The 10,993-nt window shown below is 46.7% G+C and overlaps 2 protein-coding genes across 2 annotated transcripts; one reads left to right on the top strand and one right to left on the bottom strand.

Moving 5' to 3' along the window:
- Nucleotides 1-1,440: 1,440 nt before the first annotated feature.
- Nucleotides 1,441-3,270, top strand: LOC119314648 (high-affinity nitrate transporter 2.1-like). The gene has a single exon (XM_037589359.1). It carries the CDS (start codon nt 1,524-1,526, stop codon nt 3,048-3,050), a length of 1,527 nt encoding a protein of 508 aa, XP_037445256.1. The 5' UTR covers nt 1,441-1,523; the 3' UTR covers nt 3,051-3,270.
- Nucleotides 3,271-7,194: 3,924 nt separating this feature from the next.
- Nucleotides 7,195-9,150, bottom strand: LOC119314835 (high-affinity nitrate transporter 2.1-like). Its single transcript, XM_037589518.1, has one exon. It carries the CDS (start codon nt 9,067-9,069, stop codon nt 7,540-7,542), a length of 1,530 nt encoding a protein of 509 aa, XP_037445415.1. The 5' UTR covers nt 9,070-9,150; the 3' UTR covers nt 7,195-7,539.
- Nucleotides 9,151-10,993: the final 1,843 nt, after the last annotated feature.

Here is a 10,993-nt window from a genome sequence, read left to right on the forward strand (position 1 = left end):
CCATATGTGCATCGATCCATACATATAACTTTGATAGTGATGTGCAAATAAGCCAAAACAATACAAAGCAGACAAGGATAAACTAAAGCTAATCAATGAACGGTAAACCAAGGGATTCTCCTTGGAGAGGATATCACTATCTCTCAAAACATCACATTCAAAACGAAGAGGACGCACATAAACAAAAGGCTTGATCTCCAGCATCATCGAAGAAACTACACCCTCAACAACATCATGATGTATGTGCATTGATGTTGTTTGATCTAGTAACCAGAAACTAGATTAAGGGTTTTTCCCAAAAACCATGAGTAGACGCCCCTACACACCCAGTAGATCGCCCCGGGATATACCAAGAGTGAAATGGCTCGTTTCTGCCGCATCTCGAGACTAATTTGTAATCAGCGTGCGCAGGATTGCCGGCGCAACACTTGTTTTTGAGTTGCCTGAAACTGATTAGCATCGCACGTCAGTGTGAATTAGTCTGCCAAGGTAAGAATTAACTAAAGATACACGAGGTCATTACCTGTCCCCTACTCCCCTTGCATGCTGTCACTGTCGAGTCAGGTTTGACATATGCTTTCCAGGCCGGAATGGCCAGCTTGCAAAGTCAGCTCATCGACTATGTGTATGTGCGTGTGATGCGCGTACGCCATTGTTGCCTCGCCGATAGTCATGGCTGGCTGGCCGTTGGATCGCTGCAAAAGTTGCAAGGAACAAACTGAAACCGTTGCAGCCATGCTCCCATTTCAGTAACAAACTAATAACAACCTGTTGGCCTAGGCTTTGAAGATTCTACACTAGTCCTACTTGGCTCCCTCAACGCAAACTGTCAACTTTTTACACATTTTATGTTGTTAGCCAAACATTTGGACGTTTCATGACGTACTATTAGAAGGCAGCAATTCATATGCATGAAGGTTCCTTGTACCGCTAAGTAACCTTTGTACACATTTTATGTTGTTATACTTGTTAGACACATGTTTGTCACATCATGATCGTATGTGTTTTCTTCAGACACAGAGGCCGGAGTGAAATGCGCGGTAGTCCTAATAGTTTTCTTCGTGTAGAAATGCGATTCTGGACACGCATCCTGTGACGTACCGTGCATATTCTGATCCTTGGTCCATCCCACGGGGTGAGGGCGCCGAGATGCGCGCGGCGACGAGATTACTTAGCTGTCCTGCTCATTTTCCTACCTCTCTCGACCCTGCTGTATGTCCCTTGTTTAATCCCATGATTCCGTCAGGTGCAATAATACGCATTCTTTCCTTGTTAGACAATGCTAATTGCACTTACAGCCGGTTAAGAGATGAGAGTTGAGAGACGTTCAATCATCCCAATGTCAACTCTCTGCTGCCTGCAAATGCAAATGTATGCACGCGCATCTGCCTATAAATACCTCGCTGATGCAAGATCAAAAGCACAAACCCCATCGCCATTACATTCCAGGCCAAGCTCAATAGCAGCAACCACCACCATTAGCCGCTCTTAGTTGTGAGTGCAACTAGGCTAGCTCAAGAAAGATGGAGGTGCAGGCCGGCTCTCATGCCGACTCCTCCGCCGCGAGCAAGTTCACGCTGCCGGTGGACTCCGAGCACAAGGCCAAGTCCTTCCGGCTCTTCTCCTTCGCCAACCCTCACATGCGCACCTTCCACCTCTCGTGGATATCCTTCTTCACCTGCTTCGTCTCCACCTTCGCCGCGGCGCCGCTGGTGCCCATCATCCGCGACAACCTCAACCTTGCCAAGGCAGACATCGGCAATGCCGGTGTCGCGTCTGTGTCCGGGTCCATCTTCTCCAGGCTGGCCATGGGCGCTATCTGCGATCTCCTTGGACCGCGGTACGGTTGCGCCTTCCTGGTCATGCTCTCGGCGCCCACCGTCTTCTGCATGTCCGTCATCGATGATGCCTCGGGGTATATCGCCGTCCGCTTCCTCATTGGCTTCTCACTCGCCACCTTCGTGTCGTGCCAGTACTGGATGAGCACCATGTTCAATAGCAAGATCATTGGCACTGTCAATGGCCTGGCTGCAGGCTGGGGCAACATGGGTGGCGGTGCCACACAGCTCATCATGCCGCTTGTCTTCCACGCAATCCAGAAGTGTGGTGCCACGCCATTTGTAGCATGGCGTATTGCCTACTTTGTGCCGGGAATGATGCACATCGTGATGGGCTTGCTAGTGCTCACCATGGGGCAAGATCTCCCTGACGGGAACCTTGCAAGCCTCCAGAAGAAGGGAGACATGGCCAAGGACAAGTTCTCCAAGGTCCTTTGGGGCGCTGTCACCAACTACCGGACATGGATCTTCGTCCTCCTCTACGGCTACTGCATGGGTGTCGAGCTCACCACCGACAATGTCATCGCCGAGTACTACTACGACCACTTCCACCTAGACCTCCGCGCTGCAGGCACCATCGCCGCTTGTTTCGGCATGGCAAACATTGTCGCGCGTCCTATGGGTGGCTACCTCTCCGACCTTGGTGCCCGGTACTTCGGCATGCGCGCTCGCCTTTGGAACATCTGGATCCTCCAAACCGCCGGCGGCGCTTTCTGCATCTGGCTCGGTCGTGCATCAGCCCTCCCTGCCTCAGTGACTGCCATGGTGCTCTTCTCCATCTGTGCCCAAGCCGCGTGTGGTGCTGTATTTGGCGTCGCACCCTTTGTTTCTAGACGTTCCCTTGGCATCATCTCCGGGCTGACAGGTGCTGGTGGAAACGTGGGTGCGGGGCTCACGCAGCTTCTCTTCTTTACTTCATCACAATACTCCACTGGAAGGGGTCTGGAGTACATGGGCATCATGATCATGGCATGCACGCTGCCTGTCGCTCTTGTGCACTTCCCACAGTGGGGCTCGATGTTCTTCCCGGCCAGCGCCAACGCCACAGAGGAGGAGTACTATGCCTCCGAGTGGTCGCAGGATGAGAAGAACAAGGGTCTCCATATTGCCGGCCAAAAGTTTGCTGAGAACTCACGCTCGGAGCGTGGCAGGCGCAACGTCATCCTTGCCACGTCCGCCACGCCACCCAACAATACGCCCCAGCATGTATAAGATTGGATTGTTTTTCATATACTATGTACAAGTACTAAACTACAGTGCATGCAAATATACACATCGCATATATACGCCTGCAACATCGGCTGTAATAAGGCGTACGAATTTAGATTTCTAGTGTAGGCATGTGTAATGCGTTTCTTACGCACGAAATGTTTTGGTGTGTGCATGCACGCATGCGAGGTACCTGTACCTGTGGTCTGAATTTACAACAACTTTGAGATTATGTGTCTTGTGTACCTCCGATTCCTCTCCTGGCAAGTTTAGATACATAATCTGCAAAAATGGCAGTGGCACTCAGTTAGTTTTCTCCATACATGAGTTATTAATTTCTTAATTGAGGTGCCAATAGTATACCTAAATCGTGAACCTAGGTTAGCACCTACCTTAGAAAAACAAAATACTTCATTCAAATTTGAGGTTTCACATTTCAATTTTTCTTTTGAGGCTCCAAGCCCACCAAATAATTCCACATCTCCTGCAAGCTAATACTCCCTCCGTCCCAAAATAAGTGTCTCAACTTAGTTGAACTAAAGTCAAGACACTTATTTTGGGACAGAGGGAGTAGTTGTTTCATTGGGGAACAAGACTTCCACTCTCACCCACATTCCAAATAAATAGTACTCCCTCCGTCTCATAATGTAAGACGTTTTTTGACACTACACTAGTGTCAAAAAACATCCTATATTATGGGACGGAGGGAGTAGTATACTAATGACTAGAAATTTCAAATTAGCAACTAGCTAATTAAATTTTGAAAGAGTTTAGGTATTCTGATTGAGAGGGCATGGCGGAAGTACGGAACATGTTGACGAGGCTTGAAATAACCTTTATAAATGAGATTCAAAACTTCAACTAGGGTCCAGCCTTCCATGGACTTCTAATTGAATTTCAACTACCATTATTACAATGGAAGTTCCAATTTGACCTTATATACTTTTCAATGGTTTGGACAAGCTTTTTTGGTAACCGAAATTTTTGCACCTATATCCAAACTACACTTTGTTCATCCATTTTCCCATTCAATTATTGGGGTCCTAGAAGACACCCAATATTCAAAAAATGTAGTCACCGGTCTTGATTTTTAATGCAATATTTATAACATAAGGTGTGGAGTTATAAGCAAAACTGGTAGCAAAATCATGTAAAGAGAGCATATTGATGCTTATACCTAGAGTACGTAAGTTCCATTTGTAATAGGTATATGCGACAAAGTGTAACTTTTTTACCATATTTGGTTTCTGTGGCATACTAACCATTCAGGACTCAAAATCATGTCAGACTGAGCGATTGGGCAAATTTGACACGGCGCCGCCATGTGTTTATCTACCAAGGTCGCTCTCGCTTGCTCAGCTCTGATCACAACTATAAGTTCATGCATACCTCAAACTTCTTTTGACTTTGCCAAATAATTTAAGCTTAGTTTCCACCCTAGCTTTGGTTTCGTGTCTCTTTCATATTCTAATTAACTAAAAGTGGTGACAGTTTAGTTATCCAAAAGAAGGTTGCAATGCCAAATAAGTTCACACAGGAGCTTCCATATCTTATCTATCGATTGCACTCTCTAAGTTGACATTGGATCAGGCAATGTCCAAGACTCCAACTCCACTTTTCATCTGATTATATACCTTTCTCATTTTAATATGGAAATGTCGTTTGTAGGTGGTGATAAGCCATTTGCCGTGGATTCGTCAGCTCCAGCAAGTACCTGAGTTGTACCTTTTATTTGTTTAATGATGACACTTCCATGAACTTTGGGGTATCTACCACACGCGTATCCTTGCTGTCTAGAAAGCCAAAATGTTTCTTTGAATGGTTCTTGTAGTTGACACTTTGTTGTAGTGGTAGTACTTAACTATATTTTGTAGTTGTTGACTAACTGCAATGGATGATGCTGACTCACATGATGCTGAGTCACTACATGAAACTAGAGTTTATTATTTCCCAAGAAATTGATTGTTGGTATTTATTCACTTGACCCTAATTTTTCCACTCTAGTCCAGAACAGAAAATTTTGAGTGCATACATATATATGATCCAGCCCAGAGTCAACTTTCTCAAGAAAGAACAAAATGTTTAGTCAAGTATCAATTAGAAAGTTTAAGGGCCTGTTTGAGCACAGAATTTTCATAGGAATTTAGAGTATTGCAATATTTGTTAAAAAAAAATCTATGCGGATTGTTTGATTTAAATGTGTGTATAATCAATAGGACTTTCTTCATGTATGGGATATCATTTGCATCACGTATTGTGAGATACTTTCCACTGTTTCGTATATCTTCAAAAATTCATACAATTTTACTATGGTGAGTTGTATTCACGTCGTCATGATCATATACGTACACAGAGATTATATGTTAGCTCCATGGACTTCGGCCATAGGGAGCCTTAGTCACCGGAGGATAATGTTCATGGACTTTGGCCACGCAGCAATATATTTGTAAACGTTGGTCGGATATGCACATGAACCGACAGGATAAGATGATAAGCTCTGACAGAGCTGGCCTTTACGTGAATATGATCTGATCTGCAGAGAAATGTATATCTGTCGCCAATGTCAAACGCCAACTAGCTTGCCAATCATGCATGGAACATTCTATTTAATCCACGTACGTCAAGCACAACTTTTTTTAAAAAGGAGGATCACCCCCGGCCTCTGCATCAATGGATACATGCAGCCAATCGTCAAGCACAGCTATAATTAGCCAACTTTATTTTTGGATGTACGTTGCATGTACGATTGTATCTCCGGGCAAGATAAGGCTGATATTTCCAGCACGTACATGTGGCCGACATTGTATTTGCTAGCTTCACCAAACATAACCCCTATAGCAAGGAATAGTGGTCACCCGTTAGGGAAGGTCAATTTTTGGACCAGGTGCATTTTCCGTTTTGGTAAGTCAAACTTTGTCAAACTTCACGTTTTGGTAACTTTCTTTTAGCACCAATTTTAATGGAAAATTAGAAATCTCAAAGTTTTTGAAAAAACCAGCAAAATAAACAAAATTCTGACATCTATATAATTTCACTTTCATGAATTACAAATGTCAGGTATTTTAAACTTAAAAGACACATAAGCAGAATTTTATAATGAACCAGATGGCATACAGAAGGGCGCCTCAATGCGTGCACCCAGCTCTCATTGCGCCCCTTTGCTGGATTTTTTCAGAAGGTGCCTTTTCAAGGGTAACTTGGCAATTGGTACCGACCGTAGGATCACCTAGGATTTTTTTTCAGAATTTTCAGAGTTAAGGATCTCCGAGAATCAATTATATTTGAGGTGTCAGGTGGTTGTCATATGTGGTCGATATACCACCTAAAACATGCCAAGTACTCTGGCCATTGTCAAAAAAAATAGTATTGATAGTTTTATTTTTGCGAGAAAACTTTCGATCTATTCATCAACTGTCAAAGTAGTACAAAAAACACCAGAAGTAAGAACTACATCCAGGTCCATAGACCACCTAGCGACAACTACAAGCACTGAAGCGAGCCGAAGGCACGCCGCTGTCATCGCCCCTCCCTCATCGAAGTCGGGCAAACATTGTTGTAGTAGACAGTCAAGAAGTTGCCGTGCTAAGGCCCCATATGACCAGCGTACCAAAACAGCAGCCGCCGCCGATGAAGAAAAGCCTGGATCATGGATCAGACAGTATTGGTAGTTCACGGTGACGAAAAATGGTTGAGGAACAAAAGATACACTACACTATAAGTCGAGGGACAAAAATATAGTTATCTTGCAAAACGATGGTTAAATTTGTCATGTACAAACAAGACAACTAGTTGCAATAACACTATTTACTAGATAAGTTGATTTTTCTGCAAGGTATATTTGAACAAAGTTTTGCATGTCTTCAAACTTTTCGAGAAATTTTGAAGATGCACAAGTACATGAATAGTCTTACAGTGAGACATCCACCTTAAGTATGCATTGAGTTAATTGCATCATTAATTTATATCCCGCAGTACGTGCAACCAAACATTTTACAGTTCACTAGTATGTACTAAATCATTTCGTCGACGTCTTTACTACTGTCATGGACATGTTCTTGACTAGTTTCTTTTTAAGATCCATTTATTGTATGCTAAAATAGCAAGCATACATGAACACTTGGAACAAAAAAAATAGCACTTTATTTCCATTTCACTCAAAGGTCTTTATACTCACCAATTGCTTACACATATGTCGGTAGATGAAGAACCGGAAGTACACAAGTACAATGGCAAAACAGATTCAAACTGTTCATTTAACTTTGGGACCGACGTCCCAAGTGGACACGTACATAAACACCCTCGCTCGCATGCAGTGCACACGCACATGCATCCACGCATTTCCCGCGCGTACACAGAAAATTCACTACCATATATACTTACGGAAAGGGAATACATTCAAAAAACATACTGCTTGCGGATTTCAGGCGTATATACACGACGTGTATATGATGCGCGCACTGTACGTGTACACAGGTAAAGAGAGGCTCAAGTCTTATGCGTGCTCGGGAGTGTTGTTGGGGGGTGTGGCGGCCGTGGCAAGGATGACGTTGCGCCTGCCACGCTCTGAGCGGGAATTCTCGGCGAACTTTTGGCCAGGGATATGGAGACCCTTCTTCTTCTCCTCCTCCGACCACTCGGCCGCGTAGAAGTCCTCCTCGGTGGCGTTGGCGTTGGGCGGCAAGAGCATGGATCCCCACTGTGGGAAGTGCACGAGCGCCACAGGGAGCGTGCAGGCCATGATCATGATACCCATGTACTCGAGCCCCCTGCCGGTGCCGTACTTCGACGACGTGAAGAACAGCAATTGTGTCAGCCCGGCGCCAAAGTTGCCACCGGCTCCGCTCATGCCTGAAATGATGCCGAGGGAGCGGCGGGAGACGAAGGGGATGACACCGAAGACTGCGCCGCATGCTGCCTGGGCGCAGACGGAGAAGAGGACCATGGCGGTGACTGATTCAGGGAGGGCTTTCGCACGGCCCAGCCAGAGACAGAAAGCGCCACCGGCGGTCTGCAGGATCCATATGTTCCAAAGGCGGGCACGCATGCCGAAGTAGCGGGCGCCGAGGTCGGAGAGGTAGCCACCCATGGGCCTAGCGACGAGGTTTGCCATGCCGAAGCATGCGGCGATGGTGCCGGAAGTCCGGAGGTCAAGGTGGAAGTGGTCGAAGTAGTACTCGGCAATGACGTTGTCGGTGGTGAGCTCAACACCCATGCAGTATCCGTAAAGGAGGACGAAGATCCATGTCCGGTAGTTGGTGACGGCGCCCCAAAGGACCTTGGAGAACTTGTCCTTGGCCACGTCCCCCTTCTTCTGGAGGCTGGCAAGGTTTCCATCAGGAAGATCTTGCCCCATGGTGAGCACCATCAAGCCCATCACGATGTGCATCATTCCAGGCACAAAGTAGGCAATACGCCATGCTACGAAGGGCGTGGCACCACACTTTTGGATGGCGTGGAAGACGAGTGGCATGATGAGCTGAGTGGCACCGCCACCCATGTTGCCCCAGCCAGCCGCGAGGCCGTTGACAGTGCCGATGATCTTGCTGTTGAACATGGTGCTCATCCAGTACTGGCACGACACAAACGTCGCGAGGGAGAAGCCGATGAGGAAGCGGACGGTGATGTAGCCGGCCGCATCATCGATGAGGGACATGCAGAAGACGGTGGGCGCCGCGAGCATGACGAGGAAGGCGCAGCCATAGCGCGGGCCAAGGAGATCGCAGATGGCCCCCATGGCGAGCCTCGAGAAGATAGAGCCGGACACGGACGCCACCCCGGCGTTGCCGATGTCGGCCTTGGCGAGGTTGAGGTTGTCGCGGATGATTGGCACCAACGGAGCCGCAGCGAAGGTGGAGACGAAGCAGGTGAAGAAGGAGATCCAGGAGAGGTGGAAGGTGCGCATGTGCGGGTTGGCGAAGGAGAAGAGCCTGAAGGACTTGGCCTTGTGCTCCGAGTCCACCGGCAGCGAGAACTTGCTCGCAGCCTCGTCGCCGGCGCCATGCGAGCTCGACTCCACCTCCATCCTCCTCGAGCTTGCTAGCCTAGTCGCACTGGCAACTAAGTGCGTCTCTAATGGTGGCTGCTCCTTCTCCTAGATGGAGAGCTTGCAATGGCGCTGGTGTTGATGCTTTGGATCTGGGATCGGCGAGGTATTTATAACCGAGGCGCGCTCGCATGCAGCTCGCAGGGGGGGCAAGAGCGAGCAGAGTTGACATTGGGATCCGATCTTACTCGATTCCTGAAGATTCTAGCCAGTTTCACAGCTCTAGGTTAACCAGCAACCTGGCCTTTGGGCATCGTAGAAAAGCAATTGCATCCCACGGAATCATTCATGTTTAACAAAGCAACCAAGGGAGGGAACCGAGTGAGATAGTTGATTAATCACTCCAGTTTTGGCTTAATCTGGCCCCCACCTTTGGAGAGCGTTGAATCTGGGGGAGGAAAAAGTTAATTAACCGATTGTTAAGGGATTTTAGACTAGATCCTCGCCGCCGCATCTCCTGCGTGTGTGCCTTTTGGGGGCCCCGGCACGGGTGGTTATCCCATGGGATCGGCCAAGGATCAGCGCGTGACTCGACGCGTGGATCCAGCGTTCATTGACTTGGGTGCCGGTTCGGGGCACGGCCTGATATTTTGTGTGCCCACTTGGGCACTTGCTGCTGTCAGCAGCTGAGAATCAAGCGGCAGGTTCGCCTCCTTGATTTGGCGGAATTTATGTGGGATGCTGTTCACATGGTTTCAAGTAGTTTGGGTAAATTTAAAACCCAAGCAGAATTTTAGGAAATTCAGTTGGTAGCAAAATTGAGTTAGATTTGAGTCTGCGTTGAAATTTGCCTCGGTAGAAACAGGTGAATTCCGCCTGGCGGTAAAAATTGCAAGTCCGTGTGTATGTAGTTGAATTTGGAGGTAATATATTTGAATCATGATTGAGTGTTCAATTCAACTATGGCGAAATGACTTCGCCCCTTCAAGGACATGTACGGCCAAATATTTACCTCTGCCGGCCTAGATAAAAGGCTGAATTGGCTTTGTGCATCTTCGTTATGCAGAGGCCGGGTGTTTTTACTCATCATGTTGTGTATATGCTTGATGCTACATTTTGAGTTAATAAAAGTGCCCTTTATCAAAAAGAGATAAAAGGCTGAAATCTTTACCTATGAAAATATGCAGTAAAAATGGACTTTTTGTCACCACGACAATAATTTTGGAATGGTGGGAGTAATTTTTTTATGAGATTTCAATTTGGTACAAACATTTCTTAATCTTCAATCATGCATGTGAACCCTTTATCTTGGAGGAAATCAAGCACGCAAACGGCTGTGTGTTAGTCCTAGCCTGTGAGTCGTGGTGTCATATGTGAGCAAGATGCAGCCACGCTAGCAAGGGAGAAGAAGCTAGATGAAGAGTGTTTCTGAGGATGATGAAGTAAATAGTTGAAACCCAACAATGATGTTGGCGATGACGCGTGACATCCCTTGGGGCTCCTTGGAGGTTGGTTGGGAAAAAGAAAGGGCAACTGCCATGCCTTAGGCTCCCTGTGTCCGCCAAGCTCTCTGATCGAGCTTGGCCCTGAGCTACTATCTTTTGCAGCGACCGAATGGGCATGATGACCTTGGGGATGCATTGGTCTATCTTTCTCTGAGATACGCTTGCATAGATCAACCGAATCTTTCCAACAAACTGTTTCTGAAAAAGAAACATGCTGAACACTCCATCCATTGTTGCACACAACCATTGCATCTTGTGTCAAGTAGTGTGAACTTATGTACACTAGTCGACATAACATCCACATCATTTTCATTAATTTGGGGGGTAGCTATATATGGCTTCCTGTTTCTTCCAAACCTACGTGTGCGTGTGACGGCAGTTAATTGGACACGCATCTAATCTAGTTAACGATCCAACATCCATGGATCAGCTCATGGGGTTAACTTTATTAATTTAAT

This window comes from Triticum dicoccoides, chromosome 6A, assembly GCF_002162155.2.
Source record: "Triticum dicoccoides isolate Atlit2015 ecotype Zavitan chromosome 6A, WEW_v2.0, whole genome shotgun sequence".
Taxonomy (NCBI): domain Eukaryota; kingdom Viridiplantae; phylum Streptophyta; class Magnoliopsida; order Poales; family Poaceae; genus Triticum; species Triticum dicoccoides.